A 22683-nucleotide genomic window follows, 5' to 3' on the forward strand; every position below is an offset into this window, starting at 1 on the left:
CGTCGGTCTCTCGAGCTGAATCAAGTTGTGAATGCGCAGTCACATCTGAGTGGGACGCTCGGCCACTGGTAAACCTCCAGCCACCTGCGGACCGCCGGGATGTTACTCGCCTGAAACGGTGGCCTGGAGATTCCATCTACAAACTGAGGGAAGGTCATGGGCTTGAAACTGGCTTGGAGACGGAGGACGATAATTCAAGGGCAATGAACATTGATTGCTCAATTGTATTAATTCACAGATACAGAAAATAGGCTGCAGGCAATGCTGCCTTGCTGTTGACTATGATTAGACTGAGGAAAGACTGCTGGACTGAACCCCAGACGGTCTCAGATGCTCGTGAGGAGGGGCAAAAACCATGAAGATGTTTGCTGGAAACAAGGGTCTACAGAAGACACAGCTCCTGCATGGGCTGGTTTAGCTCACCAGGCTAAATCGCTGGCTTTTAAAGCAGACTAAGCAGGCCAGCAGCACGGTTCGATTCCCGTACCAGCCTCCCCAGACAGGCGCCGGAATGTGGCGACTAGGGGCTTTTCACAGTAACTTCATTGAAGCCTACTCGTGACAATAAGCGATTTTCATTTCATTCATTTCATTTTCAGATGAGCGAAAGACAGTGTCACAGGTGCCTCCGCTGTCTAAGGTTGTGGAAGCTCCCATTTGGCACCTTCTCCATGAGGAACTCATGCTGCAAGCTCTTGAAGGCATCCCATGTCAGTTGCTTTGAAGATAACTGAATTTTGTTGCCAGCAGATTCTTCCAGGGCTCTCCTGCTGACCTTTATAGAATCTCAATCAACAACACACAAATATATAAGGGAGGTGACAGGTATCCTTTTCGATAAAGCTCACCACTATGTGTAGCCCCACGTAGATAATACAGGCCAGACTGCCAGAGTTGGGAGATTCTCTGCGATCTCAGGCCTTCCGTAAATGCAGGGTGTATGCATATGTCTTTGAGAGCTCCCTGGCAGCAGACTGTGAGATTCACCAACAGAAAAAGATTTCCCCCTGTGAACGTTCAGCTAATTTGTGATCACAGAAAGCAGTTTCTGCACGTTTATGCAAGGTACCTAGGGAGCTCTCATAACCCTAATACTTGAGACACTTGCTGGTGCCAAAGATCTTTAAGGGAGGTCAGCATTAAGAGGGTTGGCTCCTCAGTGACAAAGACATGGCTAATGTTGTCCATTTGTCAGTCACAGGGAATATCCGAGGAGAGCTACAATGCAGCACATTCTGCCATAAGGTCCTTAATAAAGCAAACTATTAGCCTTGGGAAGATGTGTTTCCGATGTTTGGACCCGTCAGGTGGGACTCCCCGATACTCACACAGAAAGGATGTCCCACATCATTATTGTTTACTGTACCCTGCACAACCTTGCCATGTAAAGGAGGGATGTGTTGCCAGGGGTCAACATTGAACTACTTGACGTCTCCTCAAGGAGGACATTAAAGAGGGTGATTGTGAAGTGGGTGAGGATTCAAACAAGCTACATGATGGCGACATTGCATAGGCTGATGTGACAGGTGTGCCTGGGCTAGCCTCATAGCTACGAGATTCCAGGACGAGTAAGGTGATGACAAATTTTCACAAGCAACGTTCTCTGCAGGGAACTCTACACTTCCTCTCAGCGTGAACATGTCAGGAAAAGTCAGAAAGCTCACAATGAACACAAAAGCAGCATTCATCATCTTTTATCCTAACGAAGGGGTCATCCTTGGAAGGTATAGTATCCTTAGGACCATGTGGCTGCTGTGGAATGTGATTAGGCCTCCATTAGCACATATCCTTAAACAACTTCACATAATACAGTCCTTTCAACCGTGGCATCACCAAGTGAGTTGTCATGGCAGCTTTAAAGTGGCTGAAAAGCTCATTCTAACATGAAAGCTTGATTGGCACCCCATGCACAAACATTCACTCCCTCCACCACCGACACATAGTAGCAGCAGTGAATAACACCTACACGATGCACTGCAGGAACTCACCAAGGCTCCTTTGACAGCACTTTCTAAAAGCACGACCTCTACCAAGAGCAACTATCAGATACCTCACAATCAATATCAAGAAAATTGAATAAACACTGTTGGCGAATGTGAGATTGCTCCAGAAATGTAAGTCGGAGCTAGAGGGCCATCACCCTCTAACTGCAACACGTCTGTATGCTTCACCCAATGCCGGTGTCTAGGTATTTACATTGTGTACCTTGTGTTGCCCTATTATATATTTTCTTTTATTTTCATGTACTAAGTGATCTGTTTGAGCTGCTCACAGAAAAATACTTTTCACTGTACTTCGGGACACGTGACAATAAACAAAATCCAAATCCAATCACCGCTTTCAGTTCCACATTCTTCCCCTTGGGACCCATAAAATTCTGGCCTTAGTTGCACATAGCGGAAACACATAGCTGTACATGGAAGCACACCAACTCTTTCATTGCAACACTGGCAGCACCAATTCCAAACTTAGGCCAGGGTCAGTTAATTTGCACAATTCCCTGATCCTCTGAATAGCTCCCAGGACACACTGGAAGCTCATTTCCAGCTTCAGCTTCTGCAAAATGATACCTGCTGCCTTTTATGCAATGGGCAAATATCCACCGTGACAGGAAGGGACAAAGAAAAACTGGAGCATGCCTTTTGCTCAGTTGCCATGTGAAGCAATAGTCCTTCTATGTTCGTTCAGTGACAGTTATACTGTGGTCAGACCAGATAACTGAGTTATATTGCTGCAAAAGCACTCAGGAAGCCACATCACCATATTGGCAGCTTCTGATGTAGATTTGAGTGCACACGGTAGCCACCTCCTTCCCTTGGCTTATCACCATCACCTCAGTGAACCTCAGAGATGTTGAGGTGAGGATGTGGAACTACAGACCGCAAACAGGGTGGAGGCTTATGTGCTGTTGGTCAGTTAATGACATGGGCGGGTATTAAAGAGGAAGTTTTGGGGAACCTCGCCCTCATTTTCTCAGGCACATTTTCAAGCAAATTATTTCTATCTTGTTGCACTTTTTCATCAGCACTCCAAAATACCTTGATTGAATTTATTAATCATTCCACAGCTTAGACATTGAAGTAAGTGTTTCAAATATACTTTACCACTTGCAATGTATGTGAAATACACCATGGCAAGGAGCTCTTTTGCTGAAATGTAGGAAATTCTACGCTTCCTCTGTTTTTAAATTTGTCGATGGAAGCTTCAGAGTTGTCAGGTGGCCGTGACCATTGTAATTTATTAATGCTGTTGGAAGCAGGTTGTCCCACTGGTTACCACTGTTAAAATATGCTCTATTTATCCCTCATATTAATGTCACTTCAAAGGAGTAACTGAGCTAATACTCTTCTTTTAACAAATATCCGTTCCCAATAATGTTAATGAGTAATACTGTGAGTGACATATATGCTGCAATTACTTGCACACAAGGCTGGGATCAGTTCATTGGCATGATTCTGTGATCCTTCCAACACATATGGTACTGGGTAATGAACCCGGCCAGGTGTTAGATTTAGATGTAGGTGAGCACTTTGGTGATAGTGATCACAATTCGATAGGAAGGACCTAAAGGGAGAGTTAAGAAGAGCAAGGAGAGGACACAAAAAGTCGTTGGTGGATAGGATCAAGGAAAACCCTAAGGCTTTCTATAGTTAACCACTGTGCTACCGTGCTGCCCAAGGCGTCATAAGAAATTCTCCTGCTTTTCCTTAGTGTTTAAATCAGACCCACTTCTGGTCTTATTTCCTCCATTTTACGACCACTGATAATTAGATGGCAATGGTGAATTCTGGCCAGCTAAGTACTTTGCATAATCAAAATAGCAGCACATGCACATTTCGACATCAGTGTGAGATTGGGTACCCAGAAAGTATCGTGACACCGAGGTTCTGACCAAGGAATTTAAGTCCTGCCCCTGGAAACAATTAGATATTTCTCAGCATGGACATATTACGACCTTATGCTGAAGGTTGTTTTCAGTTTACAGGATCATGGGCTTTATCTGTGGAAGCCGTACCTCGCACTGGGCACAAAAAGCTTATATGTGGGACATGGAAGAATGTTAGCACTACCATTCAGCACACTGCACCCTTGCAACTTCTAACGTTTTCATGATGACTGTGTGAAACAATAGATCAAAGGCCGCCAGAATATTGATGAGAACTGTGTGGCACTCTGATATAAACCTATGCCTTACATATAGGGGCAGTACAGTGGTCCAGTGGTTAGCAATGCTGCCTCACAGTGCCAGGGTTCGATCCCAGCCTTGGGTGACTGTCTGTGTGCAGTATGTACGTTCTCATGTGTCTGTGGGGTGTCCTCTGGGTGCTCTGGTTTCCTCCCACAGTCCAAAGATGTGCAGGTTAGGTGGATTGGCTATGATAACATTTCCCCCTGGTGTCCAAAGGTTAGAAGGGTCACGGGGATAGGGTGGGGGCGAGAGTTGGTCTATATAGAGGTGCTCTTTCGGAGGGTGGGTTCTGACTCATTGGGCTGAATGGCCTCCTTCTGTACTGTAGGAATTCTATACTTCACGGACTCTGAAGCAGGCATTTGATGTTCTGATCAGACATTTAGGAAAACTGAGGGAAGAGCAACAGATTGTTTGTGCTTGACAAACTAGGCTGACTAACAGGAATTTTTAAAAACTTGAATCTGATTAGTCTTCCTGGGTAGAGCTGTAATGTTTATGCCGCATGTCTAATCCACAAAATTATTCAATCACACTTGCCCAAACTGTTTGCTAACAGTCTCATTGTGACATTCTTCTGGTCGCACCATTGAGCTTGGTATATTGTACACAGGTCTCCACACACCAATCCAGACATGTGCTGAACTTAACAGCCACAACCAGAAATAAACTCCCAGCATTAACCTGCTCATGGCAACATAAACCAAATTCTTCTGAAATGTCAGAAAGAAATACTAAATCCACCAAATAACCAGAATTTCTCCACGCAAGCTCACTCAATAGCAAGAAAATGATTTGGAGTGGATTATTTCTAACCCAGATTATCTTTTTACAATCCAGAATTGAATGACGCACACATTTTACACAATGAGAGGAGAATTTTTAACTGCTCTATCTCAAATTGATTGCTGAGAATGAGCTGCAGTAAACTACGAATTCTCAGGTCTGCGATAACCTCCATCACTAGTTCTATAAAACCCGTGCATATTATCTACTTTTGTTATATACATTCTCCAGGATCGCGATCAAGCAGAGAATCCGGCATCCGGCCAAAACCACACCGGGCACCAAACCGGCTCCCGCTGTAGCGGGATTGGGGTTTGCACCAGCAGGAGGATGCTAATGGATGCAAATAGGTCTTCATGACTTAGAAGGCCAGGCAACGTAATCTCTGGACCGGGAATCATGTGGGTGGGATTTACAACAGGTCTCACCAAACGTGAGCCTGACATGACGGGGCTCGCAATGGGCCAAGGACATTTCCTCTTAAATGTATCGGTACAATTTGTCTAAACCACTCACTGCAGTGGTGAGTTCCGCAAATAAACTTCCTTGAGTTCAGAAGTTTCTTCTGATGTGCAGTCTCTGGGTTACAACCTGTGCTCTGTTTTGAAAATGGAGTTATACACTGTGGAGAGATTGGTGGAGCAAATGGATAAGAGCTTCTAATTAAGGTAGAACTCATTTTTTGCAATCTTTTCTTCCATAGTGGAAGTGACGAGCCCCAGCCCCATTGGAGAGACAGTGGCAAAATTGTATGTTTTGGGCTTTGAAGCTGTCCAGGACATCTTTGCAGGAGTTTCTAAGGACAGCATCGCAGGCCCAACCATCCTCAACCGCTTCCTCAATGACCTTCCTTCCATCATAAGATCAGAATTGGGGATGTTCTCTGATGATTGCACAATGTTTGTTACCAACTCCTCAGATACTGAAGCAGTTTGTCTGTTCCTTTGCTAACCCACCACCCCACACACCAACCTGGGCCAGATAGGTCCAACAGCCAAGGTGTAACAATCTGAAGCCAGATCTTCATATGATCAGACACTCAAAAGTTACCAGCCCTGAGAACTTGGGGGAATCTGTGTCAGCAACCACACAGCTGGTAACGTTGTTAAGGACCTGAGGGGAGAGTTAGGAAGCCTTTTTATAAAAAAGGTACTTCAGGTTAATATGCGAGTCAGAAATAAATGGAAAGTCATTCTTGTACTGGGATTTAAGCTTTCCATTATCACATGTGGTGCTTTGACCCACAAGTTTGGTTTTACAACAACCTCTGAGTCTGTATTGTCTTCCTGACTGTCCAATGATTTCAATCTCCTTTAAGACAATGTGGGGAACGGTGAAGGGTCTAATAAGGACTATTAATGCAGAGGAGTTTTGCATAGGCTTTTAGACACAGTGCAATTAACCCATTCTTGACATCTCATGCTGAAAGTGATCATGGTGGCTCTCCTTCTGCTTTTTCCATGCATCTGTCCGGGTCTTCCTCATTTGATTCAGCTCTGCTGCTGTTTCTCTGCCTGCTCCAAATGCAGGCCTCTCTGAACGGAGGCATGGTGCTAGGTGTAACACATTACTATGTGGGTGATGTCAGGTATTTGCTGTGAGCGCCTGATCCGCTAAAGCCTCTTGCTTCAGCATTCCTATATTATGCTCATTGATGGATCTTGGCTTTGATTGCTCAGATATAGTAGAGTTGAAGAGGGGTGTCATGAGCCATGATTGATAGATATAATTGTTGGGGCTTTGCCCCCGGCACCACAACTTAAATGTCAGCCAAATTATGTCCTCAAGCCTCTGGCACGGGATTTGAACCATACAAAACATACATACAGTTTTCCAACTGTATCCCATCCACTATAGAATTTTCGGAGTCTTCCACGTATTTATACTACTGTTTTATAGAAAAGCCCAGTTATTTGACAAAGCATCATGGACAATTTTAGGCGCCAGTGGTCACTGAATCTGATTTTAGAGTAAAGTAATAATTAAACTGGCCATTTTAAAACTGCTTTTGAGCATCATAAAAATAGTGTCCATGAACTGTAAAAATAATTAGAGGTTGTTACTTAGCTTAACTGTGCATTTTGTCAACCCATTTTGTTCTTAGTGTTTTGACAAAGACTCAATTCTCATTTTTACTAATTCTAAATTTACTTGTGATTTTGGATATCCCTCCCCTCCAAAACTCAGAATTTCTCCCATATTTTACTTTAAAAAGAGCTCAGAAAAAAAGCACAAGATGTTAAATTGGCAACAAATGCCACTTTAAGAATCTCGATGTGTACTGTAGACATACACAACTACTCATATGAGGGGTTTCCATTTTATAGACTTCCATTTTATAGGCTTTCCACATAAAGGGCCCATAGCAGCAACATCTACCTGCATTCTGCACCCATGCAAGCATTCAATCCAATGTGGGTAATGAATGTAAATTGAGATATTATTAAATAGTTCATTTGCTCTCTAATTTTCTGCACGGTATCAGTGGTTAGCACTGTTGCTTCACAGCACCAGGGACCCAGGTTCGATTCCTGGCTCGGGTCACTGTTTGTGCGGAGTCTGTACGTTCTCCCCGTGTCTGCGTGGGTTTCCTCCGGGTGCTCCGGTTTCCTCCCACAAGTCCCGAAAGACGTGCTGTTAGGTAATTTGGACATTCTGAATTCTCCCGCAGCGTACCCGAACAGGCGCCGGACTATGGCGACTAGGAGATTTTCACAGTAACTTCAATGTGGTATTAATGTAAGCCTACTTTTGACACTAATGGATATTATTATTATTAGAATGTTTTCCAGAGTAACTCAATAAAATGCCTTTACAACCAGGTCAAGGACTAAAAATTTGATTATGCAGCAATCACTTTTCAGACATCAACCAGCCGACAAAGCCCATGGTAGGCATAAAATGTGCAGACATTAATCTCCCAAAATTGCATGGCTTGTCATATTGGGAAAAGGGGGAAAATGCTTGAGTGCTTAATCGTAAAGCAGACTCTGCAAATGCAATAAGAGGCAGGTTGTTTGAGAACTCCATTGCATGATAGATTTATTCTTTGACATCCATCCTTGGCACCCAATAAATGCAGATCATGCATTTAATTATGACCAATAAGTGAGGTTTCTGACATTTACTTCCCTGAATATGGAACTGAGAGAAACAGGAATGTAATTTAAAGAACGCAAGCCACCGATTTTCCTCCCCAACTTCTGATTCCCCTTCACGTCTTCCTGCCTCCAGCCCCTAGACCTCTAATCCCCATTCCCAGGGTCGGACATCCTGATTCTGGCACTCACTTACCTAAACGTCACTGTGACCGTTGCCAGCAGTAACCTTTGATTATATTTGGCCAGCCGACTGTTCACTCCAGCTTGACTTTAGTGAGACCCAACACCCAACCAATCTTCTATTAGTTTCCCATTATGCCTTTTCTTCTCTTCATAACGCAAGGAAAGGAAAAGCATTAGACCCAGGCTTAAGCCTGAATGTCCTGGTCAGTGTAGTGTAACAATTGATGGTAACACATGTAAATAAGTGATTTATCACTTGCATTAAAATAACAACAATCAGAGGATCCAGACTTTGAAATCCTAGGCCTCCTTGAACAATGAGGTGAACACATAACTTCAAGGCAGAATGGCAGTCTTGGCAGTGGTTAATGTAAATGAACGGCCCAGCCAGAACAAACCTAGGTGCAGAAACAGACTAATTTCTTATGACATGAGCATGGACCAAAGTATTTCATTCAGGGTCCCATTTTCAGCAGCGAGACAAGTCTTTCATCATATCAGTCATCATAGGGAGGACAGTGGCTTAGTGGTATTGTCACTGGACTAATAATCCAGACACCCGGGGTAATGTCCTGGGGTCCCAGGTTCAAATCCCACTATGGAAGATGCTGAAGTTTGAAGTTGATATAAATCTGGAATTAAAAATCTAACCAAGGTGATTATGAAACCATTGCTAATTGGTAAGCACGGTAGCACAAGTGGATAGCATTGTGGCTTCACAACGCCAGGGTCCGAGGTTCGATTCCCCACTGGGTCACTGTCTGTGCGGAGTCTGCACATTCTCCCCGTGTCTGCATGGGTTTCCTCCGGATGCTCCGGTTTCCTCCCACAGTCCAAAGGCGTGCAGGTTAGGTGGATTCGCCAAGCTAAATTGCCCTTAGTGTCCAAAAAGGTTAGGAGGGGTTATTGGGTTACAGGGATAGGGTGGAAGTGAGGGCTTAAGTGGGTTGGTGCAGACTCGATGGGCCGAATGGCTTCCTTCTGCACTGTATGTTCTATGTTCTAATTGTCGTAAAAACCCACCTGGTTCACTAATGTCCTTCAAGGAAAGAAATCTGCCGTCCTAACCCGGGATAGCTTACATCTGACTCCAGACCCACACAGCGATGTGGTTGACTCTTAACTTCTCTCCACTGAAATGGCCAGAAAGACACTCAGTTCAAGGCCCAGCCAGCAATGCCCACATCCCAAGAACGAATAAAAAATATATATCAGAAATTAATTGCTGGAACCAATATATATTCAGACAATTTACTGGGGTTTAAAGTAAACAAAACCAGAATGTAATTCATAACTCACTTTTATTCTTCAAAATTACAGTGTATATATTAATGTATTCAGATGTCTGATGTGTTCAACTGATAAACAATGTGACATATTCTTAAGGCTTTGTCTCTCATCGTAATGTTTGGCCAACACTGCAGAACAGTACCTCAGTAGTACAACATGATTATAATGCTCTATTTGCTCCTGAGGAATCACGGTCACGTCACTCTGATAAAGTAGTACCATTAGTTATGAAGTATTGTTTAATGTCATTTCTTCCTCTGATCAATCCCTTGAGGTGGCTCAGCGGGTAAGATGATGTCAGTTCATCCTCCTGGAGGTCTATGGCTCTTGAGCATTTGATGTTCGTACATGTATGTAAATACATCTGTGCTCAGCACTGAGGTATGGCTATTCTTTCTCTGCCCATCATTCTGCACAATTACAACCAACGGATATAATTTATACAACATTTTCCTATCTCTGTTTGCATTTAAAACTTTTACATTTTTTTTTGAAGTTAATATATCACTCACTCCATATAGGTGAAGAGTCAGTGTTTTATAGTAATAGTTTTGACCTCTGTGAAAAACTCAATTGAGTCTTTGCCCCCTTCCCTGCCAATTCCAGAGGCTTTCATGCCACCAAATGGCAAATTCAAGTCACGAATGAGCCAGCAATTGGTCCATACCATTCCGGTATGAAGCTTCTTGGCAACCCGATGGACGCGGCCTACATCCTGTGACCAAACGGTAGCAGCCAAACCATACTTCACATCGTTTGCTCGCCGAATAACCTCTTCTTCAGTTTCAAAGGGCACTATACATGTGACTGGACCGAAAATCTCCTCTTGCATACAGCGTGAGCTGTCTTTTACTTCCGTGATTACTGTGGGCAATAAAAAATAGCCCATTTTGTTTTTATCGGGAATTTCCAAGGAATCAATTCCTTCGCCACAGAGAATTTTAGCTCCTTCATTCTGGGCTAGATTGATGTAGCCTTTTACCTGTTTAGGGAAACAGTAAATTCATTATTATTGTCAAAATAGCTCGTTTCATTGCTAATATAAAATTCATCCAGTTAAACCTGCTGGTAAACTTGCAGGTGTATATAATGCCTTTGCCACAGTAAAATGTTCTGCAGTTATATCACAAGGGCAAGAATAGATGCTGAGTTAACCATTTGCACAAGCACAAAGGAAAGTACAGAAACATAGCTATTAGGATTGTGTGTGTTTTGGGAAAATGGCCTCTCGTGGTTCCAAACATTCTGCAGGATACTGATTGTTTACACACACTGCTAGCAAGGAAAATTGAAGATTTCCCTCGCAGAAGGAGGACAAATTCTAAAGTGATCTTCAAAGGACTCCACTGGCGTAGGCATTGAGGTACCATCAGTGAACATTCACTTAAACAGTGAACTCATTGGCTGGTCGGTCAGAGTGGGCATAATCTCAAGCTTGCCATTGAAAGGGTCACATTTTGCAAGGAAATTACCTTGTAGGCTGTGAGATTACCCCACGAGACTCAAGATAGGCTGAGCAAACTGAACAATTTCAGCAGCAGGAGTCTGTAAAGCTGCAGACAGCTGAAAGGGTTTCACACGTCCCATAGTGCGATACAACTTGGGAAAGTTGAAATGGCTAGATCAGGGCCCAAAGAATTAAACGAGGAGTTAGGAAGTCAACAGCAGGTCAAGAGATAAGTGAAGGGGACATGGCAGTTAGTTGAAGAGCTTGGGTATTGAAAGGGCTGAAGCCAACTGAGCTGAAAGAGGAAGAAAGGGGGATGTACAAAATTTCCAAATCAAAATTCACCCCAGAATAGATTGAGACCACATTGTGGCCCAACAGAGTTCATGACATCTAACCCTGAATCAAATGGACCTGCCTGTGCTGAGACATCACAGATGTAAACCACACCTGGTATGCCACAAATGTTATAGATTTTTAAAACAAATTGTAATCTCCATTTAAAAAATAGAGGCAAAGGAACTTGAAAAAACATGGCTCCCAAATGTCACATGATTTCTCTTGTGGATTCAACTGTGCTCAGTCAGATGGTGGAACCAGATTGTGCTTATCTTAAGGAGGATCATAAAAGACATCTGAAATTCAATGAGTCACAAACTCATGAGGTTTTCTAAAGGTGTGAAAACTCAGGACTCCTGCTATACCTACAGGGAGGACTTCTTCAAAAGACTGCAACTTAATTAACTTCTTTGCTTTGTGAAACAATGACTCATCTAAATTAATATATCCGCCATGTTTGTGTTTTGAACTGTCCGAAAGAGGCTGTAAGAAACCGTTTTGTGTGGCAGTGTGAAAGACATTAACAGCACACAGCTCTCAGCTGAACCAGTCTGAGCTACATGTGAAAGTTGGGATCGTTGCCATTGGGAGTTATAGAGTAAGATATTCAGAAAATCATCCCCACCTATTGAGAAGAAACCAGGCAAGCTTCATGCATCGACACCTGCAGTCTCCAGTAAGGAAAAGAGCTTCTATTCTCTCCTATATGGGGCTGTTTAGCACAGGGCTAATTCGCTGGCTTTGAAAGCAGACCAAGCAGAGCAGCACGGTTCGATCCCCGTAACAGCCTCCCCGAACAGGTGCCGGAATGTGGCGACTAGGGGCTTTTCACAGTAACTTCATTTGAAGCCTACGCGTGACAATAAGCGATTTTCATTTCATTTCATTTCATTTCTACCTGTCAAGTCCATCTACAAAGGAAAAATCCAACTCTGACTTCAAAAGCTATTACAGCGACTAAACTGAACACCAAGTGCCGTGGTGTAACAACAATCTCTCCCTCAATATCAGCAAAACTAAAGAGCTGGTCATTGACTTCATGAAGCAAAGTATCGTATACATCCCTGTCTGCATCAATGGTGCCGAGGTGGAGATGGTTGACAGCTTCAAATTCCTAGGTGTGCACATCACCAACAGTCTGTCCTGGTCGACATTGACACTATGACCAAGAAAGCACAAAAGCGCCTATACTTTCTCAGGAAACTAAAGAAATTTGTCAAGTCCACATTGACTCTTACTAACTTTTACAGATGCACCATAGAAAGCACCCTATCGGGCTGCATCACAGCCTGGTATGGCAACTGCTCGGTCCAAGACCGTAAGAAACTTCAGAGAGTCCTGAACACCGCCCAGTCCATCACATGAACCCGCCTCCCATCCATTGACTCCATCTACACCTCCCGCTGCCTGGGGAAAGCAGGCAGCGTAATCGAAGACCCCTCCTACCCGGCTTATTCACTCTTCCAATTTCTTCCATCGGGCAGGAGATACAAAAGTCTGAGAACACAAACTAACAGATTCAAAAACCGCTTCTTCCCCGCTGTTACCAGGCTCCTAAAAGACCTTCGCTACTTAGTAGTACTATACTCCTGTATGTTTCACCCGATGCCTATATCTATGTATTTACATTGCGTATTTATGTTTTCCCTATGTATTTTCATTTCATGTATGGAACGATCTTCCTGAGCTGTACACAGAACAATACTTTTCACTGTACCTCTGTACACGTGACAATAAACAAATCAAATCCAATCCGAATTTCAACTAGTTCATTTCCAACAGAAGGAATTCAAGCAATGGGCCTTCAATGATGGGCAGGATCCTCCATCCTGCTGCAGTAAATTGGAGATTTGGCTGAGCGCCAAATTCTCTGTCCTTGCAAGCAGCGGTAGTGGGACGGATTCGCAATGGAGAATCCTGGCTGATGTCTTACAAAGTCTGGTCTGAAAATCTTTCAGAACCTTTTTACGTGGCATGTCAGCAAACCAGTCAGGAGATAAGAGGAATTACATAAGGAAGTGACCGTCATGCTTTAAAAAACTAATCAGAGACTGATCAAGCATTGCCCGAACCAATGAGAGCTCAGGCATTATGATTATGCACATGGCGTGGTCTTAAAAATTATAAAGAAGGAGCTCTTGGGACCTTTTTGTGCACTGCTGAAAGAAGATAAGCAGGAGGACGATAGACTACGGTCAACCAGAGAATCACAAGCTAGTGTTCCAGAGTGAACTGCTTGTATAATACTGTCTATGTTAGGTATCACATTTTTGTACTTATTGGGATTAACTCAATAGTGAAGCTTGTGACAACATACCAAGGCCCAATTTGGTTTGTAGCTGGTCTGAATAAAGGGCCCCTTTAAAATATCAGCTCTGTTTAGACCAAGGCTGTAATTATGTCACCAACTTTCCATTTTCTGACACTCTCCACAAACCTCATTAGAAATGTTCTTTTGCACAAATATTCGACTTATACACGAGCAGACTTTACCCTGTCAAAAATGGCCCTGGTGGAACCCAAACTGAGCATCAGTGAGCAGGTTATTGCTGTGCATGTACTGCTTGATAGCACTGTCGACGACATCTTCCATCACTTTGTTGATGATCGGGAGTAGATGATAGGGCTGTTATCGGCTGGGTTGGATTTGTCCTGCATTGTGTGTACAGGACATACCTGGGCAATTTCCCACATGGCCAGTGTTGCAGCTGTACTGGAACAGCTTGGCAAGGGACAGGGCTAATTCTAGAGCGCAAATCTTCACTACTATTGCCGGAATGCTGTGAGGATCCATTGCCTTTGCAGTATCCAGTGTCCTCAGCCACTTCTTGATCAGAGGTGGGGTGAATTGTAGTGGCTGAAGACTGGCATCTGTGGTGCTAGAGACCTCAGGAGGAGGAATGTTTGTCAGAAGTGCAATTCCCTTCTCCACTGATGCACTTAGCTAATTTGGACTAGACAGTGGCTCCACTCTTGACAAACCAATGTGCAAACTCCTACCGAAGCCTAGGATCCAGGTTCAGGGCCACTTCTGCGGACCTCTGCTTCAGGTCCAGCATTTGGGAAGCAAATATGCCAAAACATCCAGGCAAATTCAGGAGCCCCTTCTTTGAAAAGAAAACTTAAATAAAAGCATATTAAAATTTGTTTTTCCTGAACAGCAAATTTTATTTCTAATGAATTAATCAATGATGAAAATTAGAAAATTAAATTCTTTAAGGATTCTGTTCTTATAAAAAAAAAGTCACATTTGATTGAAGCCCTAGCATACAATGGTGCGTACAAACCTTTTCTAGATGCTCTTTGCTAATTACAGCACCCATGTTGACAGTTGGGTCAGAAGGAACACCAACTTTCCATTTTCTGATGTTCTCCACAAACCTCTCCAAAAACTCATTGTAAATGTTCTTTTGCACAAATATTCGACTTGTGCATAAGCAGACTTCACCCTGTCAAAAGAGAAAATAATTCTTCAGCTACACTCTACTCTAAGCAAAAACAAAATGGAGTCAGGGAGGAAAGGGAGAGACTGACCAATTTATATAATCTGAAACGATATTGCTGGATTCTCCGCTGCCTGCCACCGATAGCGGAGTTCCCGATGCGGCAGTGAATCCAACGTTGGAGAAAAAACTGGCGCCAATCTGTTTCTGATGCTCCGGTTCCCCGCTGGCACGGCATCAAGGTTCGCACCCCGTCCCAGAGGGAGGATGTAAATGGGTCAAAGTCACCCATTTACATCCTATTAATGGGCTGGGCATCGGATTCTCCGTGCCGTTGTGATTTTCCGGCCCTCTGGGCTGGGATTCGCTCGGACGTGGATTGATACAAGTATTTGGCAGCGTAGCCCTGATGCAGTGGGCCAAGGGGGTAAGGATTTAAGGTAGATGCCCCCAAAGTCCATTTGAGGTCCCCCCTTTCCCCTTAATGCACATCCTGCCCACCCCAACCCCCAGCTCCCCCCCAAAAGACCGCCCACCATATTCCCCCCCCCCCCCCCCCCCCAACTAGAGACTCCCACCAGATTCCCCCACACGAGTTGGCAGATAACCCCCACTTCAAAGAGAATCCCCCCCATAGAGAACCTACATAACAGGGAACCTGCCCACAATAGGAACTCCCCCCCCCCCATAGCAGAGAACACCCCGCCTTCGCCATTGCCAATGGTCACCATTGCCTGGAAACTAAAGAGTAGTCCAGGCTAACAGTGAAAAAAAATCACTGTTTTTTCACTTACCTGTGGCTTACACCTGCTGCCTCAGACGGGTGTCTCGAAAGCAACAACTGTAACTTAATAGAAAGCAAAAACCACACAATAAGGCTTTAAACCTCCTCAGATCCTTTGATCTGCAAGGCTTCTATTCACTTTAGAGAAAAAGCTTTCAGCAGCCTGTAATTGTCAGCTTCCAGACAGCCAGATTCCTGCTGAATTGTTTAACTTCATGTCCCTTCACGCTTGAATGTATCTCAACTAGCCTGCTGTGAAACTAATCGCAATGTTTATACACATTTAGGAGTTAAGTGCTTACATTTCCTCTTTTTCTCAGCAGAAAGCACTCAACTGCTTTTTTTGTGGCAATGGGCTGTCAATCATAGCTTGAAATCTCCACCATGCATAAATTTGCCTCTGGGCGCCACTCGCAGCGCCAGCTGAAAATACGTCAGCTCCGGCAGGAGAACATCGTTCCCAGAGAATCATGAGATAACCAATCATCCCCAACTAATAGGATTCGGGCAGGTTATAACACCTTTCAAAAACACAAAATCTCAGTTCTGGCTAAGGACAGGTCTTGTGGCAATAGCCCTTGCCTAAACTTTAATGCTTCATCTTCATTTCAGTAAGAACATGTTTGATAATTGAATTCCTGTGAGTATAAGGGTTGCATGTCTTTTTTTTAAAAATGTTTTTATTCTCCATTTTCACATTTTCCTCCAAAATTCCCACCCCACCCCCAAACAGTAAACGGTAACAAATACAAAGTCAATCCCCTTAACAATAACAACGATCCCATCCTCCCACCACCCCAAACACCGGCCCACCTGTCAATATATGCATCCAATAAAACAAACCCTCCCACGGTGGAAACAAAAAAACAAAGGAGAAAAAAGAAAGGAGTCCGGGACCGCACATGGTCACCCTAGAGTCCACTCCCCCCTACCCCCTCAACGCCGGCCAACCTCCGAAAGAGTACCATATGCGATACCCAAGAGTTGTAAACCCCCCCTCCCCTCCAACTCCTCCCGCCCACTGCCTCTTGTAAAACTCCTTCCCCCAACCTCGGTTCCTTCCCCCAACTTTCCACTCCGGCTAGACCACTCGGACCCTGTTCTGCCAGGCTCCGATGGCCGCAGCCCCTCCCCCCACCTTACTCCCATTCACTGGCCGGTTTAAACCGGCCAGTGCGGAGGCTCCCGCCCGGGTCCCTTTCCCCCTTGCCCGGCCCAAGAAAAGCCCAGAAATCCCCTTTTAGCACGCACATCCCGCATATCCACCTTAACCCCAAAGAGCCCTCGCTTCGAGTGCAAATCCCATCACTTCCCTTGTCCAAATATATACACCATTGGCTCCTTTAGCCCATACACCCGGACGCAGCGAAACAAAAAAAAGAGACAAAAAAGGAGAAAATACAGTCATGAGGTTACATCGGCACATGGCCATTTCTCAATTTCTCAGTTCTGCCACAGTCCTTCTGCCATCGCAAACTCCTCCGCTGCCTCCGCCGTTCCAAAATAAAAGTCCTTGACCTTATAAGTCACCCTCAGCTTCGCTGGATATACAATGCCGCACTGCACCTTGCTGATGTACAGTGCCCTCTTCACCCGGTTGAAGGCAGCCCGCCTCCCCGCCAGCTCCACCGTAAAGTCCTGGTATACACGTATACCAGCTCCAGCCCACTGCACCACCCGCTTCTGCTTGGCCCATCACAGGACCTTCTCTTTCACACAGTACCTACGGAAGTACAAAGTCACTACTCTTGGTGGCTCACTCGCCTTTGGTACAGGCCTCCCCGACCGATGAGCCTGATCCAGTTCATATCGGGAGGGATCCTCCCCCTCCCCCAATAGTTTTGCCAGCATAGCGGCAAAATACTCCATCGGCCTCGGCCCTTCAACTCCTTCGGGCAGCCCCACAATCCTCAAATTCTGTCGCTTGGACCTGTTTTCCAGGTCTTGCAATTTTCCTCGCAGATCCTTGTTCACCTCCATCGCCTTCCACATCTCCTTCCCCATCGAGGTAAGTTGATCACCGTGCTGCGCCACCGTCTCCTCCACTACCTTCAGCGCCTCCCCTTGCGCCCGCACCTCCGCCATTGCACTCGCCATCGCCGTCGCCACCAGGGAAATCAGCCCCTCCACCAGCACACTCAAAACCTCCCTCATCTCCTTCCTCATTATCTCCATGTATTTTGTCAACTGCCTTTCGAATTCTGCAGCCATTACCGTAGTTATTTCTTCAGCCTTCAGCAATGCGGCCTCCTCTGGTGCTCCAGCCTCCGTTTTCCCTGGTGACCCCGTGGTGACCTCTCCACTCCCCGACAGGCCCTCAGCTGTTCTTTTACCAGCTGTTTTCTTGCTGATCCTGGACATCTTCTTCTACTGTGCCTCCTCCCTGCCTTCGACACCTCCGTGGACCCTGGGACCGGGCTTAAAGCCCCGAAAATGCCATTCCCGATTGGGAGCCCTCCATTGCGCGGCCGCCTCCCGCCCGCCGTCACCGGAAGTCCGGTTGCGTGTCTTTTTAGCATCCTAGAGAACATAGGAACTATTCTCACAGAAGTTGCATTCCTGGCTCGTGGGCGCAACCTAAGGAAGAAAAAGAGTCCGCTGTGGCCATGTTTAGCGAGGTGTTTCCCAGAGCTTCAAGCACCGGGAATAACCGCACTATTAACGACTGAGGAGCTCCACTCGTCAGTGCACGAAGAGATTCTACCCCCTGCCAACTTAGAGAAGACGGTCCTCGAGCCCCCCCTCACCCAACCTCATAAGGGCAGAGTACTGCCAGGCCCAATGTCCGTTGTTGCGGGCAAAAGGCTACCTTGGCACTAAGGCACTGCCAGCTTGGTACCCTGCCTGTGCTCCAGCCAGCCTGGCAGTGCCACCTGGGCAGCCTGAAAGTACAAGGCTGGCACACAGGTGGCACTGCCAGGGTGCCCAGGTGGCATATGCAGCTCCAGGGTGTCAGTCTGCCCAGAGGCCAACCACCTGGGACAATCCCCCAAAGTGCAGTTTGGCCTGGTCCCCATTTATGGAGAAATGGGGCCCAGCTGGGGTCTTCTCGAAAATGGGATTCGATCCTGGGCGCTGGTTAGATCCGGCGAGTGCACATTCAAGTGTGCATAACTACACACGCAAATTCAAGTCAGGCCCATTGTCGGCAGGATCCAGATCGAGACGTCTTGCAAATACCCAGTAGATCCCATGAGGCATGGATGGCTTGGAGTTCCCAGCGCTGGAGGAGAGCATGAGGAGCCGCTGGGGCTGAAGGAGGTGATGGATAGTATCATGGAAGGCCCCGGGACCAGATGGTTTTCCGGTGGATTTCTAGCAGTTCCCAACAGAGTTGGCCCCCATTTGTTGGGGTTGTTCAACGAGGTGGTAGAGAGGGGGGCTATTGTATCCGTGGACTGAAGGCTATTGTATCCATGGATGGGAGAAGGCCTTTGACCGGGTAAAGTGGAAGTATCTCTCTGAAACACTGAATAGGTTTGGGTTTAGACCGAAGTTTGTGGTGTGTGTTCGTCTTTTGTATGTATCCCTGGTGGAAAGTGTGCGTACGAAGGAGATGAGTTCAGGGTAATTTGCGCTACACAGGGGTTTAAGTTGGGGTGCCCGCTCCAGCGGTTGTAATTTGCATTGGCGATTGAGCCCTTGCCGATGACCCTTCGAGGTTCGGCTGAGTGGCGAGAGATTATGAAGGGGCTAGGAAACACTTGGGGCAGGATTCTCCGACCCCCCGGTGGGAATCGCGCGCGCCGGTCGGCGGCCACTCGCAGTGCCACCCCCCCCCGGCGATTCTCCAGCCCGCGATGGGCCGAAGTCCCGACCGTTCTATGCAGGTCCCGCCGGCGTAAATTGGAGAAGGTCCCTTACCGGTGGAACCTGGCGGCGCAGGCGGGTTCCGAGGTCCTGGGGGGGGGGGGGGGGGGGGGGCGGGAGTGCCCCCCCCCCATGGTGCCCTGGCCCGCGATCGGGGCCACCGATCCGCGGGTGGGCCTGTGCCGTGGGGGCACTCCTCCGCGCCGGCCGGGTAAGCATCCATGATATCCGGCGCAAAGATAAATTCCCCCCCCCCTCATGCATACGCAGGGATGATCTCAGCAGCCGCTAACGATCCCGCGCATGCGCGGACCCGCGGCAGCCGGCGGAGTCCCTTCGGCCCCGGCTGGCGCAGTGCCAAAGGCCTTCCACGCCGGCAAACCACTCTGGCGCCGGCCTAGTCCCTTTGAGGCAGCCCGACACTGGAGTGGTTCCCGCCACTCCACTACGCTGTTTCTGCCCGACCTGCCGATTCCCAGACCTGGTGTCGTGGTACATACACGGCCTGCTGTTGTTTGTGTCGGACCCCTGAAGAGTATGGGCAGAATCATGGGCCTGCGAGAGAGTTTTGGGCCTTCGCTGGATATAAGTTGAACATAGGGTAGAGCAAGGTGTGTTTCAGATGAATGTGGTGTGGCGGGGGGGGGGGGGGGGGGGGGGGGGTTGCAATTTGTGGGCGCTACCGGGATTCAGGTGATGCACGAGAGGGACACGATGCACTGGTGGAACATGTCAGCATTAGTGGAGGAGATCAATTGGGATCTCAAGTGGTGGGATACCTTGACTTAATGTTGGCAAGTAGGATGAAGGTTGTAAAGATCAATGTGCTGCCAAGGTTCCTGTTTGTCTTTCAGACCCTCCCCATCTTTCCCTCTGAGACCTTTTTCCGGAGGGTGGAGGCACTGATCTCGGAGTTTATATGGGCAGGGAGGATACCACGGGAGAAGAGGGCTCTGTTGCAGAGCTGAGACAGAAAGGGAGGGGGTGGTGATCTTTGTGAGGGGTTTGCAGGATGGAAGGCGTAGTGATCACAAAGACACACAAAGCTCATTTGAAGAACTAAACTGATTTTATTAACACTACTGAATTTAAGTTTGACACTTATTCTGAATAGCAAACATCCATGCCAGAATTAAACTACACTCACTGACACTATCTCTATCTACAAACTATAACTATTATTTCTTAACTAGCTCTGCAATACACTATGAATCTTGTATTCTTCAGCTCCAATCTAATCCTCCCTGAGACCAAGAACCAGTGCAATTTATGGTACTGTCCCTTAGCTCCCTCTAGTGGCTAGGCTTAACATAACATGAACCCTTCACATGCTGTACATTTATATAGAACATAGAACATAGAACAGTACAGCACAGAACAGGCCCTTCGGCCCTCAATGTTGTGCCGAGCCATGATCACCCCACTTAAACCCACGTAACCCCGTAACCCAACAATCCCCCCATTAACCTTACACTACGGGCAATTTAGCATGGCCAATCCACCTAACCCGCACATCTTTGGACTGTGGGAGGAAACCGGAACACCCGGAGGAAACCCACGCACACACGGGGAGGACGTGCAGACTCCACACAGACAGTGACCCAGCCGGGAATCGAACCTGGGACCCTGGAGCTGTGAAGCATTGATGCTAACCACCATGCTACCGTGAGGCCCCATATAATGTCACATCCACTTTCTTTGAGAAAATATGTTCCATTTTTCTTTTTCTTTTCCATACAAATTTGAATGGTCATATATTTTCTTGTTTAAAGTATTATACAACATGTCAACAATGATAGAACTAATGTTATATTTACAGATTTAATCTAATTGGATGTCTCCTATGTCTTGTAGACCTTCTTAATGTGACAACATTGTTACTTGAATTGTCTGGTACATTTGACAATATAGCTTTTGGGAAAGTCATTTGTAGGAAATATGAGTTGTTGACTCGCTGTCGCTGATTCCGTGAATGTAAGAAGTTGTTTGAGTTTCAAGGGGTCTCTTCTGTTTCTATCTTTCCAGATTCTGATCACGTATGATCTTGGTGTGAGCTCATTGAGTACTTTTGCAATGTCCATCCAAGCACCTTCAGGATTATGAATGCGTACAAATCACCTTCTCTGAGTGTAGATAGTGGTTTGGAATTTTTGTCGTAATACTTCTTTTGTTTATTCTCCAGTTGCTGCATTTTCTGATGCATGACCTGTTCATCTTTGTTTGGAACAATTAAAGTTGGTAACATCGTAAGTATTTTTCGTCCCATTGATAGTTGTGCTGGAGAAAGCCCCAGTGACAATGGTGTAGTCCTGTTTGCTAATAGTGCGAAATCCAAGTCCTTATTGTCCTCCATTGTTTTTTTGAAATGCTACTTCACAATTCCAACCCTTTTTCAGCTTTCCCATTGGCCTGCGGGTGTAGTGGGCTAGAAGTTACATGTGTTAAGTTATAGTCGTTGGCAAATTGTAACCACTCCAGGCTGCTAAAACACGGTCTGTTGCCTGTGACAACAGCCACTGGTGTGACATGTCTGACAAATGCGATTTTCGTTGCCCTGACAACTGAATGCGTAGTTGAGTCAGATAATTTGATAACCTCTGGAAAATTTGAGTAATAGTCAATAATTATCAAATAATCACAACCTTGAAACTAAAATATATCCATGGCGACTTTTGTCCATGGTTGAGTAACTAGTTCGCTTTCCACCAAGGTTTGCTTACATTGTGCTGGTTGGTGCATTTGACATATTTGACATAGGTTTAGCTGGACACATGCATCTACTCCAATAACTGAGGATTTTGTGTCATCCACAATTTCAAAATCAAGTGGAATTTTAATGTCACCACTCTGAACTATGAGGTAGCATGAATCTTTTGTTGCTATTTCATTTCCATTGTAGCCTGTTAACCTACAATGTGCCTTTTTATATTTTGGTAGGTTTCTACTTTGCCCAAATCTGATTCTGTTATCAGAATGGCGTATGCGCCAGTGTCTAATTTAAATTGTGCCTCTGATCCATTTATTATCAATGTTTCTATCCAATCTTTATTACTATCAGATAATTGGCTAATTGGTTTATCTGCAGTACCATTTCCATTTGTTCTAATGATTGCTTCTATTATGAAGTTGTCCAGTGAAGTAGGCATAGTGAGATTAATCTTTGATTTAAAAATTTTTCTTTCTTCTGCCATGTTTTGTATACTGTTGACTTTTCTATGCTACTGAAAAGCCTATTAAAATGATTCCGCTGTGTTGTTGTGTTAAATCGGCATTGTGTAGCAAAATTATTGAGTTTGTTACATGTTGTACTT

General features: G+C 45.6%; 1 protein-coding gene across 2 annotated transcripts in view; it reads right to left on the reverse strand.

Moving 5' to 3' along the window:
- Positions 1-9541: 9541 nt before the first annotated feature.
- aldh8a1 (aldehyde dehydrogenase 8 family, member A1) overlaps positions 9542-22683 on the reverse strand; it is a 97237-nt gene continuing 84095 nt past the window's right edge. For both annotated transcript variants that reach the window (XM_038799396.1, XM_038799397.1), the window contains exons 6-7: positions 14623-14784; positions 9542-10531 (exon numbers count right to left, since the gene is read on the reverse strand). In XM_038799396.1, coding sequence (XP_038655324.1) covers positions 10079-10531; positions 14623-14784 — 615 coding nt within the window. In that variant the 3' untranslated portion in view covers positions 9542-10078. The remainder of the gene's footprint in view (positions 10532-14622; positions 14785-22683) is intronic.

This window comes from Scyliorhinus canicula, chromosome 6, assembly GCF_902713615.1.
Source record: "Scyliorhinus canicula chromosome 6, sScyCan1.1, whole genome shotgun sequence".
NCBI classification, from domain to species: domain Eukaryota; kingdom Metazoa; phylum Chordata; class Chondrichthyes; order Carcharhiniformes; family Scyliorhinidae; genus Scyliorhinus; species Scyliorhinus canicula.